This window comes from Boleophthalmus pectinirostris, unplaced genomic scaffold, assembly GCF_026225935.1.
Source record: "Boleophthalmus pectinirostris isolate CB_2022bp ecotype Guang Dong unplaced genomic scaffold, ASM2622593v1 HiC_scaffold_4, whole genome shotgun sequence".
In the NCBI taxonomy this organism is placed as follows: Eukaryota; Metazoa; Chordata; class Actinopteri; order Gobiiformes; family Gobiidae; genus Boleophthalmus; species Boleophthalmus pectinirostris.
The window spans coordinates 26,982,091-26,996,557 of NW_026571353.1; the positions used below are offsets into that span (position 1 = coordinate 26,982,091).

Here is a 14,467-nt window from a genome sequence, read left to right on the forward strand (position 1 = left end):
TGTGGCTATTAAAACGTATTATAGAAAAGTAAAAATTGCGTATAAGAGAGCTAGTATTTAAGTGTTCCCTAACCTTGCTTGTGTGTCATGGTACTGCCAAGAGGTGACAGAGCTATTTTAGTACCCCTGGGTGTGGAGTGAGCAGTTGTCATTTGTAAGGGACTGAAAGGGCAAAGAGAGGACTTCCATAAAACTTTTCTCATTCATTTGGAACTATCTAGGTTTCAGGCATCATGGACACAGTGGAGATATTTGATTCACCAGGAAAAGGCAGAGGGCTCAGGGCTACCAAAGAATTCTGGGCTGGAGATGTTGTCTTTTCCGAGCAAAGCATTGCAGCTGTTGTATTTGATACGTAAGAATACTTTTACTTTAACTCTTTTAAAGTCCACAAGAGCTTTCTATGTCAGTTAGAAACAAGAAAAAATTAATATATGTATATGTATATGTGATATGTGATAAGTGATTTCATGGTAGTTGCATAACTCATAAACTCGTTTAAAAAGAGCAGATCTGTCATTATATGTTATTTCATGGTAAAATTTAAATAATTATAAACCTAACCCATGAAAACGGCCAATTACCAGGAACCATGGTCAGTATTTTCTTGATAATAATATGCATAAAGGCATATTGATTGATTTATCTAAGTAAGCATGCATTTCTAATCCTTTAAAGCAGGCATGTCCAAACTATGGCCCGGGGGCCAAATGTGGCCCTCAGACAATTTTTTCTTGGCCCTCAGACTTCCAGGTGAAATGGCCCAAATTACCTTGCATCAAATTAAAATATTTTTTTACTGCAAGTTTTCTGAAAATCTACCTTGATAAAGCTAATATTTAATATTTAGTGTGTGATTTTAAGGATCTTTAAGCGTGAATAAAGACGATGGTGGATGATGGTTCATTCTAATGTGTTAAACATGCACAAATTTCATTTATTCACTGTACTGAGCTCCAGTCTACGGCCCTCGATCGGCCCTCTGCTTTATCTGTGTTTAGATATGTGGCCCTTGATGAAAAAAGTTTGGACACCCCTGCTTTAAAGTCTATCTATCTAAACTAAAATACAACCTTTTTTTAATTTTTATGTGGATCAACCTGATGAACTGTTTCTTCCAGGTTTTGTGTTTTATTTTCTCAGCATAAGTGTCTGTACATTTTGTTTCTTCAGCCTTGCAGAGCGCATCTGTCACAGTTGTTTCCGAAGACAAGACAAGCTCCAAAGATGTGGCCAGTGCAAATTCGCCCATTACTGTGACAGAACCTGCCAGAGAGCCGGGTGGACCGAACACAAGCAGGAATGTGCTGCTATCAAGGCCTACGGCAAAGCACCCAATGAGAGCATCCGGTGAGCAGAGACTTCACTTTGTGTTTTTATAAGAGACAGTGTATGAGAGGAGAATGTGAGGGGGTCACAATCTTGATGAGTCTTGAAAGATAAATATTCATTTGTTTTATAGCAATAGAAAAATAAATTCTGTTTTTTTGTTTTTTTTGTTTTTTTTTTTTAAATTTGTTTGTTTTTGTTTTGTTGAGTAGATAGAATTCTTTTTTTCTTTTGTTATGGACCATGCCTGGACGACTGAAGGATTACATGGGCATCCATTTCAATACAGAGCTAAAAAATAATTTTGAACATAAACTAAATATAATATATAATTATATAATAATATTTTCTATTTGAATATTTAGTGTTAAATGAGTTTTTTTTTTTTTTATCCAATAAAAAATGTAATTAACTGTTTTGGTTCAACTTAAATATTTAAAAGAAAAACTGCACAATTTTTTCAAATTTTTTTTATTTAATGTCAACATTTTTCCCATTTTTCTCTGCAGAGTATATATAATTTATTTCTGAAGGAAATTCAACTTACTAGAGCTTCATTCATGATTATAATAAACTGGAAAAGAAAAAATAGACAGATAACAAAGAAAAGTCAACCACTCTGAAAAAATAATTGCAAATGAACAATTGTTATCGGACCAGAGAATGTTAGGTCTGCAGGCTATTTCCGTTACAATTACAGTCTATGGTATTAATATTTTCACAAGAAATACCTGGAAGATAAAAGCACAACCCAATGAATGATTTTATTGATGAGGTGTTTTATCTAATAGAGAGAAATCCCCTTCACTCCACCTATCTTATCAAAGTTTACATCTCTACACATGTTGTAATTGAACTTTCAACTTTGAACTTCATTATTGATGTGCAGGGAAATTGATGTGCAGCAAAGTCAGACAAACAAATGCTATCCTGTCAACATCAGATCAGATAAGTAAGTCTTGAAAATGAGCCTTGAAATCACACGGGTTCATTTGCTTGTGTTTTAGTCTGGTGGCTCGGATCATGTGGCGTTTGGACAAAGATGGCAGTAAAGTGTCTGATATGCAGCTGACCACGCTGGACGAGCTGGAGGACCATATCACTGACATGCCAGAAGATGAGCTCAAAGAGTTCAAAGTGGACATCCATAACTTCCTGGACTACTGGCCCCGCAACAGCAAGCAGCACACAATAGACGTCATCTCACACATATTTGGAGTGGTGGGTTTTTATATTCTTACACCAGGGATCTGTACTCTATAGTTTTAACTTTGGTTGTCTAGTAAATGCTATCTTCATATCGGAAATGCTACAAACTGGTGGTCAGCAGCATGAATTGTTCAGTTATTTAAGTGCCAACACATCTTAATTTAGTCTCAGAAATTAAATATCGGGTCACACCAAAATGTAAGTTATGGGAGTTATAATTGTAGAGATTTTACAGCTTTTTAGATCTGAAACACAAACTTTATAAAGACGTGGACTAAGGGAGTGTGACGTCACCCATAGTGTTCAGCTCCAGTCAAATGAAGCTCATCAAGGCAAGCAGTTATAGAGGCAAAATTGGAGTAGTCATTTTTCAATAGAAAGTCAATTGAAGCCAGAGTCAGTGGACCCGGAAGCGTGCCCTGACACTTCCCATTTGAAACGCAATGTCCATTTATACAGTCTATGATTTTAAACTTGCAGTAAAAAAAAATGCTATTGAAATGTATAAATAAAACTGTAAAAAAAAGATAATGTTGGCCAATTCACCAGGAGGATCAACCAAATCTAAATTGCAATCTGAATAGTTTAGCATTATGATGTCATAAAAACATTATTCATCATTATTTACAACACTCTTTTTGTGTTTTAACTTAGCAGGTAATATTTCAATCTTCTCTCAAATGTTCATGCTCCTGGAGGTGCCCTTTCTGAAATTAATCTGGATTTGAAAACAAATTGCAAATCAAGTTACTAATCTCTGCAACTCACAATTGAATATACTTCCAACATTTTTCAGTGGCATTCAATGAAAACTTGAATTTCATTTCACTTTTACAAATACGTAAAGTTATAGGCTTCAGTATAAACTCTATAAATAGAGTGTCTGTTACTACTCACACAGTGGAGTAGCAACACATGACTGAGAACAATAGCTCTGACTGACAGCTGCAATAACAGGCCTCTGTCAGCTGTTGCCTCTGTGTAAACGCTATATTAGGTGTGAATAGAAATACACTCAACTGAATTAATAGCTGACATGGTTAAATTAAAGTATTACATCATCTTTTCCCAGCTAAATAATTTTAATTGAAAGTAAATATTTGTAGCAGACTTAAAATAAAAAGTGCTTTGAATTGACCCGATTTAAATGAATTAAGAAAGATATTTTCCCATCTACTTACTGAAAATAAATAAATATTTTAAGTAAATAAACTAGTTTATATTAATGTAAAGTGTGTAAAAATATGACTCTGATCTGAAGAAGCACTATGTAATTTTTTCTTATTCATCTTGCATTTCATCAATTACCTCACTGTAAACTCGAATAAATTACCAGAATTTTGAGTTAATCCATTACCTCAATTATTAAGTTAATGAACTTAAAAGTCACAATCTTGCAGAACTGAAAAGGTTGGATGGTTGGACTTGTACCTTTTGATAACCCTTGAATAAAAAAAATATTGGTTAAATTACTCAAAAAGAAGAACAAGTTACAGCAACTTGACATGATTAAATTAGTAGGACTATTTCTAAAACTTGGAGTATACACAACTTAATCTGTTTAATTACACTGAATGTTTGGGTTTACAGTACTGTACTTTGACTGAAACATTTCTAACAACATCTATACTACTATGATGGGAGCGAAAAAGTTCAAATTATAACCATATTTCTCTCTTTTGCTTTCAGATTAACTGTAATGGCTTCACGGTGAGCGATCAGAGGGGTCTTCAGGCCGTGGGGGTGGGCCTGTTCCCAAACCTGTGTCTGGTGAATCACGACTGCTGGCCCAACTGCACGGTCATTCTCAACCACGGAAAGTGAGTATTTTAAGCTCAATACACGGTTTAAAGTGCTAATGAGCTCAAGTCTGTCTTTGTTTTTTGTCTTCTTGTCTGTTAAGTCTGTGATTGGTGTAAACTGCTTCCTGTTTATCTTTCAGTCAATCGGCTGTGAATACTTTATATCATTCTCAACAGAGGTGCGTTACCTCAACAGAAATGTGTTTATACTGATTTAGAGCAACCTTAGCAACAGAGGTGGGAGATATGTATCGAAAATGGATAGTATCGCAATTGTTGTTGTCATAAATTACAACATAAAGTGCATCGTCTATAATGAAAATGTTTAAAATTGACAACAAAAGGAAATTATTAAAACATAAAATGATCCAAAATTGCTTGTATAATCTTCCAAATAAGCAACATTTATGGTTAATTTTATGGTTAATCCACATTTTTGACACGCACATTACAGTACATTCCTAAAACATTCTTAAAATATCATCAGAAATTTGCCTTTGAGATATATTTGGCATATTCATTTTTGTCAATATTGCCCACCCCTACTTAGCAACCGTACAGTTTTAACTTTAGGTGTACATAGTAGTAACATTAACGTCTTACCTCACTCACTCCACATACTCGTAGTAAACTGCATAACTGGATAGTAGTGTGTAGTTCCTATAATGTGTAATATGATCACATTATATTGTATGAATAACAATCTCTAACATATTTTAAACAGTAGCGTCAGTTTTCATAGTTTTGTGTTTTCTTCGTGTCACCCCCGACCCTTGTTCTGAAGTGTATTATCAAAATAACATAAGTGTAAAGATGCTAAACTACCTGTGCTTTTATGTGTTTAGAACTAATGTAATTTTGTTCTATTTAAGCCAAAAATGATGAAACAAGATGCAACTTGGCTGACATTTTTTGTGGTTTCATTGAACCTTTTCACGTTCCAACGCATTTCATATGTGTATGGTTTGAGAAGGACTTTTTGGCTTTTAACAGAAACTAAACCCTGTTCCATGAGTAATTATAGAAACAATAAGGTCATTTTAATAGCCAATATATACATGGAAATGAAATTAATTACCAACATCTTATCTGTAGTGGTGGATGGAAGTGCTTTATTTTGTTACGTAAGTGAAAGCACAGATATCAAAACGAAGAAAAAGTAGGAGTAAATGTATCACATGAAAAAATCTACTCAAGTAAAAGTATTAAAGTACTTGAAAGTAAAACATTTTAAGTGTTTGGTTTTTTTTTTGCAAATTTGTGAATTGTGTTCAATAGAAACAGTTGACTAAATCTTTTTTCCTCACTGTTTTTATTAGTACTTGTATATTTTAGTTTGTTCAAATTGCAAATTTGTTAAAAATAAACCCCGCAGCCTTTTCAGCAGGTCAATACTATACTATACTCTATACTAAAATACTTTTACTTTTCAGTCCAGATACCCACTCTCAGATATAGTGAAGTAAAAGTAAAGAGTATCTAGTTGAAAAATGATTTAAGTAAAGTACCACTGCTTATCTGTCTATTTTAATCTAATTAGAAATATTTTGTTGATTTTTTTTCAATAGGCGTTTCAGTGTTTTTAGTAGCACACACTGTATAAGCTCATCTTGTTATGTCCACTTTTTGGCTTGAATGACAGCTGCATTGACTGAAATTAAGGACACACTCTAAGAAAGTATATTTCACCTGCAAAAACATTAGTATCAACACTAATTCAGCTTTGAGTGTATGCTATAGTATTAATGTGTGAGATGTAATTCATGTGTTCTTATTCAGGATTGAGTTGCGCGCTTTGGGGAAAATCGCAGAGGGGGAGGAGCTGACTGTGGCCTATGTGGACTATATCAACTTATCCGAGGAAAGAAAGAGACTGTTGAAAGTGCAGTACTTCTTCGACTGCACGTGTGAACACTGCACAAACCACACCAAAGACGATATAAAGTTGGGAGGACGAGAAGTGGATGGAGTCAAGGTTAGCATCAATGTGCATTTAAGATGCAATATTATGTTATTTTCTTCAATGTGATAATGTTGTTTCCTCATCACAAACAGACCTGGAGTTGTGTTTTGTTTCATTCTCACATTTAACACACAAATTCTTTCTGAGTTCTTGAAAACATTCTGGTCCACCTTGTAATGTCATGTGGTAATACAGAAGTGCTCCACTGTGTTTTTAAACTCCATACACCTTCACTAGAATGATTTGGATGATTTTAGCCCTGGAACTACCAACCTCTACTGAACAAAAGGTAAAATGTAGTTGTCAACTTGAGCACTACAGCTTCATGACATTGCAGTGTGGAACAGAGCATTTTGAGCTTTAGAGATGTTAACAAACTAATAATAAAGGGTTACTCAAACATGTGTGAATCAGGTATGTTTTTGATGAGGACACAACATTATAACATGTCTTATAACTCTGTTATGACCCAGCTCAACAAAAGAACCAAGATGGAGAATGGAATAAATTAACTAATGTTTGATTAACAGGAATGTAAAAGGTTAATTAACAAAACAGGCTAAAATATATACAGAAAATAACCTGAAACAAACACAAAAAAAACCGGGTCACACGGGTCTATAAAAATGAGTGATTAAACTAAGGGACACACAACAAAACTAAAACACAAGTGCCCCAAAGTAAAATCACATAAACTCACAAACTGAATGGAGTGACAAAATAAAAAAGGCACAAAACAGAACTAAACTAAACAAGTGTCTCAACACAACGAACAAAGTCAGGCACGTACTAATACAAAAAAGAGTGACTGACACGAACGAGACACACTGAAACACACAAAACAGCAGATTGGTCATGCCCAGCAGCCCCAAACAAATGCTGGCAATTTCCTTAAATAGGGGGAGGAGGCTGGAGGTGAGGCAGGATTGGCAGGTGTGATAGATGTAACCCACCAATCACGGATCAGGGCTCCCACAGCAGGAATCAAGACAGCCCGCAAAATAAATGAAAACACACAAAACAAGTCAGAACTGGAGGCTTGGAGCTGCAACAAGCTCTCAATAATCCATTTAATATAACTTCTGTGTTTTGTGCTAACAGGGCTTAGGAGAGATTTAGTCTGTGTTCTCTCTTGGTTTCTTAGTTTAGTTCTCTCTTGTTCCAGCCCTGTCTAGTTTTGATGTAGACTTGGTTTAGCCCTGATGTAGACCTGGTTTAGTTCCTGGTTTAGTTGTATGTGGAGTGTTTGGAAGTGTGAACCATAATAGTGACGTGGTTGACAGGGCAAGAATGGTATCTGAGACGTAGAGGCTATTTTTGGTGACTGTAGTAAGTCCCTAGAGATGAAGTGTGTGTGCTCCAAATCACATACAACCCCCAAGCAAATATTGATCACATTTACATTTTAGTGAAGGTAATAATAAAATATGCAATCTGCAATAAATAAAATAAAATGCTTAGACTTAGACAAACTTTTTTAATCCATAAGGGAAATTACTGATTAGCAATCCTGTTGTTTTGTAAAAGGACAGTTTAAGTTTCATATTGCATTAACTATTTTAACAGTTTCAGATTACTTATTACATGGTTTGATCGATGTTGCCACAAAACAACATCAAATATGCCTGTGACATTTTAAGTCAGCAGAGACGCATTGCAAAGTTAGTTTTAGTTGCAAAAAAAAAAACTATGAAACATTTTTTTCCTGTAGTTTATAATTGATTCGGGATGACACTAGCTCAGTTGATAGCGTGTTCATCTACTGTATCCTTGGGCAAGACACTTAACCTACCTTGCCCCCAGTGTTGACTAATGTGCCCCCAGTGAAACTAATTTACTTTCTTCTTTCAGCCAACAGAAGAACAGGTGAAAGAAGCCACAGATTTCTGCTATCAAATGCTCGAGAAAATGGACCAAGCTCGGTTAAGAGGCGACTATCATGAAGTAGGGAACATACAAGTTTCACTACAAACATAATATGGCTTTTTAAAGTTTTCGTGTTACACTAGTTTCTGATCCATGTTATAATGTTGCTTCCTCATCAAAAACATACCTGGAGCTGTGTTTTGTTTCATTCGCATGCAGTAGCGGAGTGAGAAATTTGGGGACCCAAAGCGAACTTGAGTTTGGGGACCTCACTATAATGCACCATTTTTTGTTTTGTTTTGTTTTGTTTTTTTAATGTATTTATTGTCTGTTTTTCTGTCTTGAGACATGCACATCTCTATTTATCTGAATTATGGTGGATTGAAAACTTGTCTTTAGTTCGGTCGCCTACAAGATAACCAGAACTGAAAGTAGTTTTATTTTTTTGCTAGTACAATTACATTTTTGTTTACATTCATTACATATGATTATTATTTTTCTTATGATTATTGTTTAAAAGTAAACTACTCTCATTTAATGTCATACTGAGAGAAAATCAAATTGCTCTGAGGCCTTGACCATTAGTGGCACTGAGGGCAATTGGTTGGGGGCCCCTCTAGGTTTGGGGGCCCTAGACAAGCACCAACTTTGCCTAATGGTAGCGCCACCTCTGTTCACACATGTTTAACTTTCTCAAACATAAAGCCTAACGATGTCATGTGGTAATACAGGAAGTGCTCCACTGTGTTTTTATACTCCACACAGCTTCACTAGAATCATTCAAATAATTTCAACCCTGAAATTGACCATCTCTACTGAACAAAAGGTAAAAGGTACCCAAAAACTACCTCTTCATGACATCACAAGGTGGAACAGAGCATTTAGAGCTTTGGAGGTGTAGACAGACTAACAATAAAGTGTTACTCAAACATGTGTGAATGAAACAAAACACAACTCTGGGTACGTTTTTGATTAGGTAAAAACACTCAACATGACTAAAAGCTCACAAAAGTCAATTTTCTATAATATGGGACCTTTAAATATATAAACTCACTATATGTTGCATTTTAGGTGGTGAAAATCTGCAGGGAAACTATTGAGAAAACAGAGCCCATTTTGGCTGACACTCACATCTATCTGATCAGAATGTGGAGCACGATGAGTGAAGTCCAGGCTTACCTTCAGTACAACGAAGACGCTGCAGAATACTCACGCAAAATGGTGGACGGATACATGTAAGTACAGAAGGCATGAATACATCTTTTATACTCTCAAGTTGTTTTATTAGTTAGATTGCTAAAAAAAAAAGTTTGAATCTAGAAAATGCAACTAATCTTGAAAATGTTGTACAAATATGGCGAAATAACTTTGAACACATAGGTTAATTAAAGAAGTAAAAGATTATTTATCGATTTATCAGTCTAGCTGTCTTGATTTTTATGCCTTCTGTGGCAATTGTGGAGTTGTATAAGCCCAGAAATCAAGACGAATTAGGTTTTATCAAATACTTTATACATGGCAGTATCTCAATTGGGAGACCAAGAGACTCAATCCAACTCTCCCCTGTGTGTATAAATGTGTTTGTGAATGGGTGAGTGGTTCCTTGATGTAAAGTGCTTTGAGTGCCTTGAAGGTGAAGAAGCGCTAGATAAAAATGTGACCATTTACCAATACCATGAGGATGCTTGAAGGTCCAAAAGTGAACTTATAACATTTAACTTTAATATTCATTCATGTATATTTTCTTTAATTTGTTTAGGAAAATCTACCACCCAAACAATGCGGCTCTGGGTATGGCTGCCATGCGAGCTGGAGTGAACCACTGGCAGGCTGGGAAAATTGAAACTGGACATGGGATGATCTGCAAGGCCTATGCTATTCTAATGATCACACATGGACCCACACACCCCATCACCAAGGACCTCGAGGTAACAACCTATTACATGAATACTGTGTTTTTTATTTTTATTTTACCAAGACCAAGGCTCAACTGGTTGTTAATTATCTTAGTCGACAAGTTAATCAAACAATTAAATGGATTTATAACATATTTGGGTACTGTAGAACTCATAATGAACAAAATATGGAGAGATCTTGTGGATTTTTGTTTTGTATAAATAAATGATAGGGTTGACTGAAAAATCTGTGTATCATTCGTTTATTTGTTTTTCAAGATAAAACCAAAAATAAGAAAATGAAAAAAACAACTATATTCTTCTTTATTTGTCTCCAAAACCCAAATGAAAAAATTGATAACAATGAGTTTTTTCAGTTTTCAATTTTGTGTTTAAATGAATAATGGAAAAAACGGATAACGAGCATTTCCCATTTTTGTGACTTAAACTGAGATGCCGGACTGAAGCAGGACTGAACCAGGTCTAAACCAGGACTGATACGGGGACTGAGACCAGAACCAGATCAGGACCAGACCAGGACTGAGAACAGGACTGAGACTAGGACTGAGACTGGGAACAGGACCAGGAATGAGACAGTGACTGAGAACGGGATCAGAACAGGACCAGACCATGACTGAGACCGGGACAGAGACTGAGATCAGACCAGGACTGAGGCCAGAACTGAGACGAGGACTGAGACCGAGACTGAGAATGGGACTGAGACCAGGAACAGCATCAAAACTGAGACTGGGACTGAGACCAGTACCAGACTGGGACTGAAACCAGGACTGAGACCGGGACCAGACCAGTTCAGTCCTGGTTCAGTCCTGGTTTAGTCCGGCATTGCAGTTTATGTCATGGAAACGGGAAACAGCCGTTATCCATTTTTTCCATTATTCGCTTATACACAAAATCAAAAACTGAAAAAAGAAATCATCCATGTTTTTTTTTTCATTTTGGTTTTGGAGACAAATGAAAAAGAAAATAGTTGTTTTTTTGTCTTCTTATTTTTGGTTTTATATTGAAAAACAAACGAACAAATGATACACGGATTCCAAAATCTAGCCAAACTATAAAGGTTACAAAAGTTTAAAAGTGGCAACAGTTCATGTTTTAGAAAACGTAAAAATTTAATCTGATCATTTCCTGCAAACCCCAAATGTTCATGTGTCCCTTTGGCTTGTCCACAGGAAATGAGGATGCAGACGGAGATGGAGCTGAGGATGTTTAAGGAGAATGAATACGTGTACTACAGCATGAGAGAGGCCGCTCTGAAGAACAGACCCATGACCATGATGAATGAACCCAAGTCTGTGGAGGAAGGCATCAAAAACTTGTTCCACCGGAGAAAATAAGCCACTCTTTGCCATTTTGTTTACACTTTTCTGCTTGCCTAATGGTCTAAGCATGTCCAACTGTTCACTTTTTGTAATATAACTTTTAATAAATTATGTGACTTCACATTTAAACTGCACTTGTTCTTTTCATTCATTTATGTTTTGTGTTAATATCCACCAGTTTTATCAGTATTTTTAGTCAAAGGTGGGTAGTAGTACATTTACTTAAAGGCAAAGATGGGGACTTGCAAGTCTTGACATGGACTCGAATCAGACTTGGGTCACTATTTTTAAGACTTGAGACTTGACTTGATTAAATGGACTAAGACTTGGGACTTGACTTGAGAAGACCTGAGAAGCACTTTTAAATCTGAATTTGTTTTATTCTGACTAATGATTCACACTAAGAGCTTGTCAAGACATTTAAAAAGGAAAAATGTGCATTTCTACAACTCTTATATACTCTATAAATACTCATATAGAAATATATTATGATTGTTTTTAAGTATAGTTGATCTTAAAATTCATTTAAATTGCAAAACTCTGAGCTATATTTGGTACTTTAGTTTAAAGACTTGAAATGACTTGAAGCTCAAAACGGACAACTTAGACTGGACTTGGACTTATGGGCCAGAGACTGGAGACTCGACTTGGACTTGCCTGTATTGGACTTGGGACTTGATCCGGACTTGAGGTCAAAGTCTTGAGACTTACTTGAGACTTGCAAAACAAAGACTTGGTCCCACCTCCGCTTAAAGGTGCACTGACTTTACCTGGAATGCTCCACAGTAGGGAGTAGTATTATCCCGTGTATTTGATCAATTAAATATGTGTTTTATAGAGCAAAAATACCTTAAAACATGAATTCTTACCATGTGCAGGCTTGCTTCTCCATAGATTTGACCATTCACCTGTTACCATTGTGTTTACCAAGTTTATTTCCATACTGTAGAATAGTTGAGGCAAAATTATTAGTCATATTTTAATTGTACTTTTCTTAATTGTGTACTTTTCTAGCAGCATACTTTTACTGCTACCCATATATTTACTGAATCATACACGTGCGTTCATATTTACCTCACATTCATTTACAAGCACAACCTTGACAAAAGGCTGTTATAGTACACCTCTTATCTTCAATTATAAGTCTTTCAAATGCCCGGTGAGTACCAAGCCAAACTCATAAAGCAATAAGGATTTATAGGTCACCATCATTATGCAATTAAAGTATCAAGTGTCATTAATACTCACTATATTCAGGGCAGATAATTCCTTAATGTATATCCCTCCTATCTCTTTAGTTTATTTGAAGTGAAAAACTCTTTAGGTTCTGATTCAAATGCATATTTAAAAGGTCTTATATTAAACAATTTATGTGAGCTTTAAGCAATGTTAAAATGTTGCAGACCAGCAATTTCCAGGTCTGAAAGCCAAATGATTTTAGTGAAAGTATGTAGTTTAGAAACAATGGAACACTGCCTGCATTATTACATGACATCACAAGGTGGAACAGTGTTTCATTTTGAGAGAAAGACTAAATATGCAGGGTTTGTGTGTTTAACATGCATGAATGACGAAATGCAATTCCAGGATTGATTTGTTTCCTCATCAAACTATAAATGTGTGCCCTTTAGAAGCTGCTTAATACAGAACTCTGATCATTTGACCTTTTGAACTTTGGCCTTTAACAAATGAGACAAATTCCAGTTTTTAAACTTTTTTTTTTTATTATGCTTTCAAGTGTTTAAATACGTTTGCTTATCCTCTTGTACTGGATCCCACCAACTGTCAGAACCTGCAGGGAGAAAGGAATACACAAGTTGAAGATTGCAAATAAAAAAAATAAAAGTTAATAAAATCTTAAGGTGCACTCTGCAACTTTTTGGTTGGGGGGGGTCCATCACCTGCTTGTTTCAATGGATAGGTCAGTGAATTACCTGGAATGTTCCACAGTGTGACATTAAACAGCTCTACCTTACAGTTATTCAATTACAGGTAGTTTTATAGCTCAAAATGTACACAGAAAAACAGGCAGTCTGACTGAATGGGGTTGCCTTTCCACAGAGCTGACCTGCAACTTAGCCTGGTTTTGGTCTCTATGAAGATTTTGTGCCATACTTTGAAGCATTTTATACAAATTAAAGCAGGTGGCAGACCCTCCAAAAGAAAAAGTTGCACAGTAAACCTTTAAGTACTCACATTGACAATAGTGTTGGCGTCCACCAGTTCTGTGACAGATTCAATTCCCTTCAAAGATGTAATAAGTTTGTTGCCATCACGCTTCACCACTGCCTAAAAAGCACAACACAGCTTTAACTTTTGCATTACCAAAGTGAATTAGATGCATTTTTATTAAACAACTTACTTTGACTTTTTCTCCGGTGATTGATTCGATCTCAGCCTCCTGACCGAGTGTGAATGAATTGGCCAGGACTTTGCTTCCCGTAGTGACTGTTACTTTAAAGTGATCTCCATTCTCCTCAATTTCAGAAACGCTTTTGATGTCTTTGCCTTTCTGGATGAGTTCATCAGGGAGACCTACAAAAAAAAAAAAAGCATAAAAAGGAGTTTTAGTTGTAAGATTTGGCAACCTAGTTCTCAGCTTTCTCATTAGATAATCAATGAAGAATCAATATACAAAATTGTTTTTAATTTGTGTGTGTGCGCGCAATTGTGTTGTATTCATTTATTCCTGCAACTCTAACACTGCAGAAACTATCCTTTTAGCTATAACCTGATACACAACAACTTTTACATGAACTTAATGCAAAAGCGTAAACTAAAATGCAAACTAAAAACCTTCTACATGCTGACACTGAAACATTTAACACAAATCTTGTAACTTAAACATGTAAAATAAATGACTGACATATCTTACCAATTGCCTTCATGAAAGGCTCAAAGTTCTCCTGAGACTCAAGTTGGTATTTTCCAGAGAAAGACATGTTTGCAGTGGCAGTAGCAGTGGAGTGAAGGTGGACAGGAGCAGAGTGTGTGTTCTGCTTTTATAGGAGCAGCTCCTCAATCATTAACTCCAGGTGCCTGTGATTAGAAAAGCCGTGTGAT

The 14,467-nt window shown here is 35.7% G+C and overlaps 2 protein-coding genes across 4 annotated transcripts; one reads left to right on the forward strand and one right to left on the reverse strand.

Annotated features, from left to right (window-relative positions):
- Positions 1 to 233: 233 nt before the first annotated feature.
- smyd1b (SET and MYND domain containing 1b) lies at positions 234 to 11,527 on the forward strand. Of its 3 annotated transcripts, XM_055161746.1 has the most exons (10): positions 234 to 355; positions 1,174 to 1,350; positions 2,337 to 2,550; positions 4,228 to 4,358; positions 4,481 to 4,519; positions 6,120 to 6,315; positions 8,155 to 8,247; positions 9,241 to 9,404; positions 9,929 to 10,097; positions 11,255 to 11,527. In XM_055161746.1, the coding sequence occupies exons 1-10, from the start codon at positions 234 to 236 to the stop codon at positions 11,417 to 11,419; spliced, it is 1,470 nt and encodes a 489-aa protein (XP_055017721.1). In that variant the 3' UTR covers positions 11,420 to 11,527. The 3 variants fall into 3 exon arrangements, with proteins under 3 accessions (XP_055017721.1, XP_055017723.1, XP_055017722.1); XM_055161748.1 differs by lacking the exon at positions 8,155 to 8,247; XM_055161747.1 differs by lacking the exon at positions 4,481 to 4,519.
- A 1,575-nt stretch (positions 11,528 to 13,102) lies between these two features.
- LOC110167066 (fatty acid-binding protein, liver-type-like) lies at positions 13,103 to 14,438 on the reverse strand. Its single transcript, XM_020932367.2, has 4 exons — positions 14,280 to 14,438; positions 13,767 to 13,939; positions 13,601 to 13,693; positions 13,103 to 13,196 (listed from the first exon to the last, which is right to left on the reverse strand). The coding sequence occupies exons 1-4, from the start codon at positions 14,344 to 14,346 to the stop codon at positions 13,146 to 13,148; spliced, it is 384 nt and encodes a 127-aa protein (XP_020788026.1). The 5' UTR covers positions 14,347 to 14,438; the 3' UTR covers positions 13,103 to 13,145.
- Between the last annotated feature and the right edge of the window lie 29 nt (positions 14,439 to 14,467).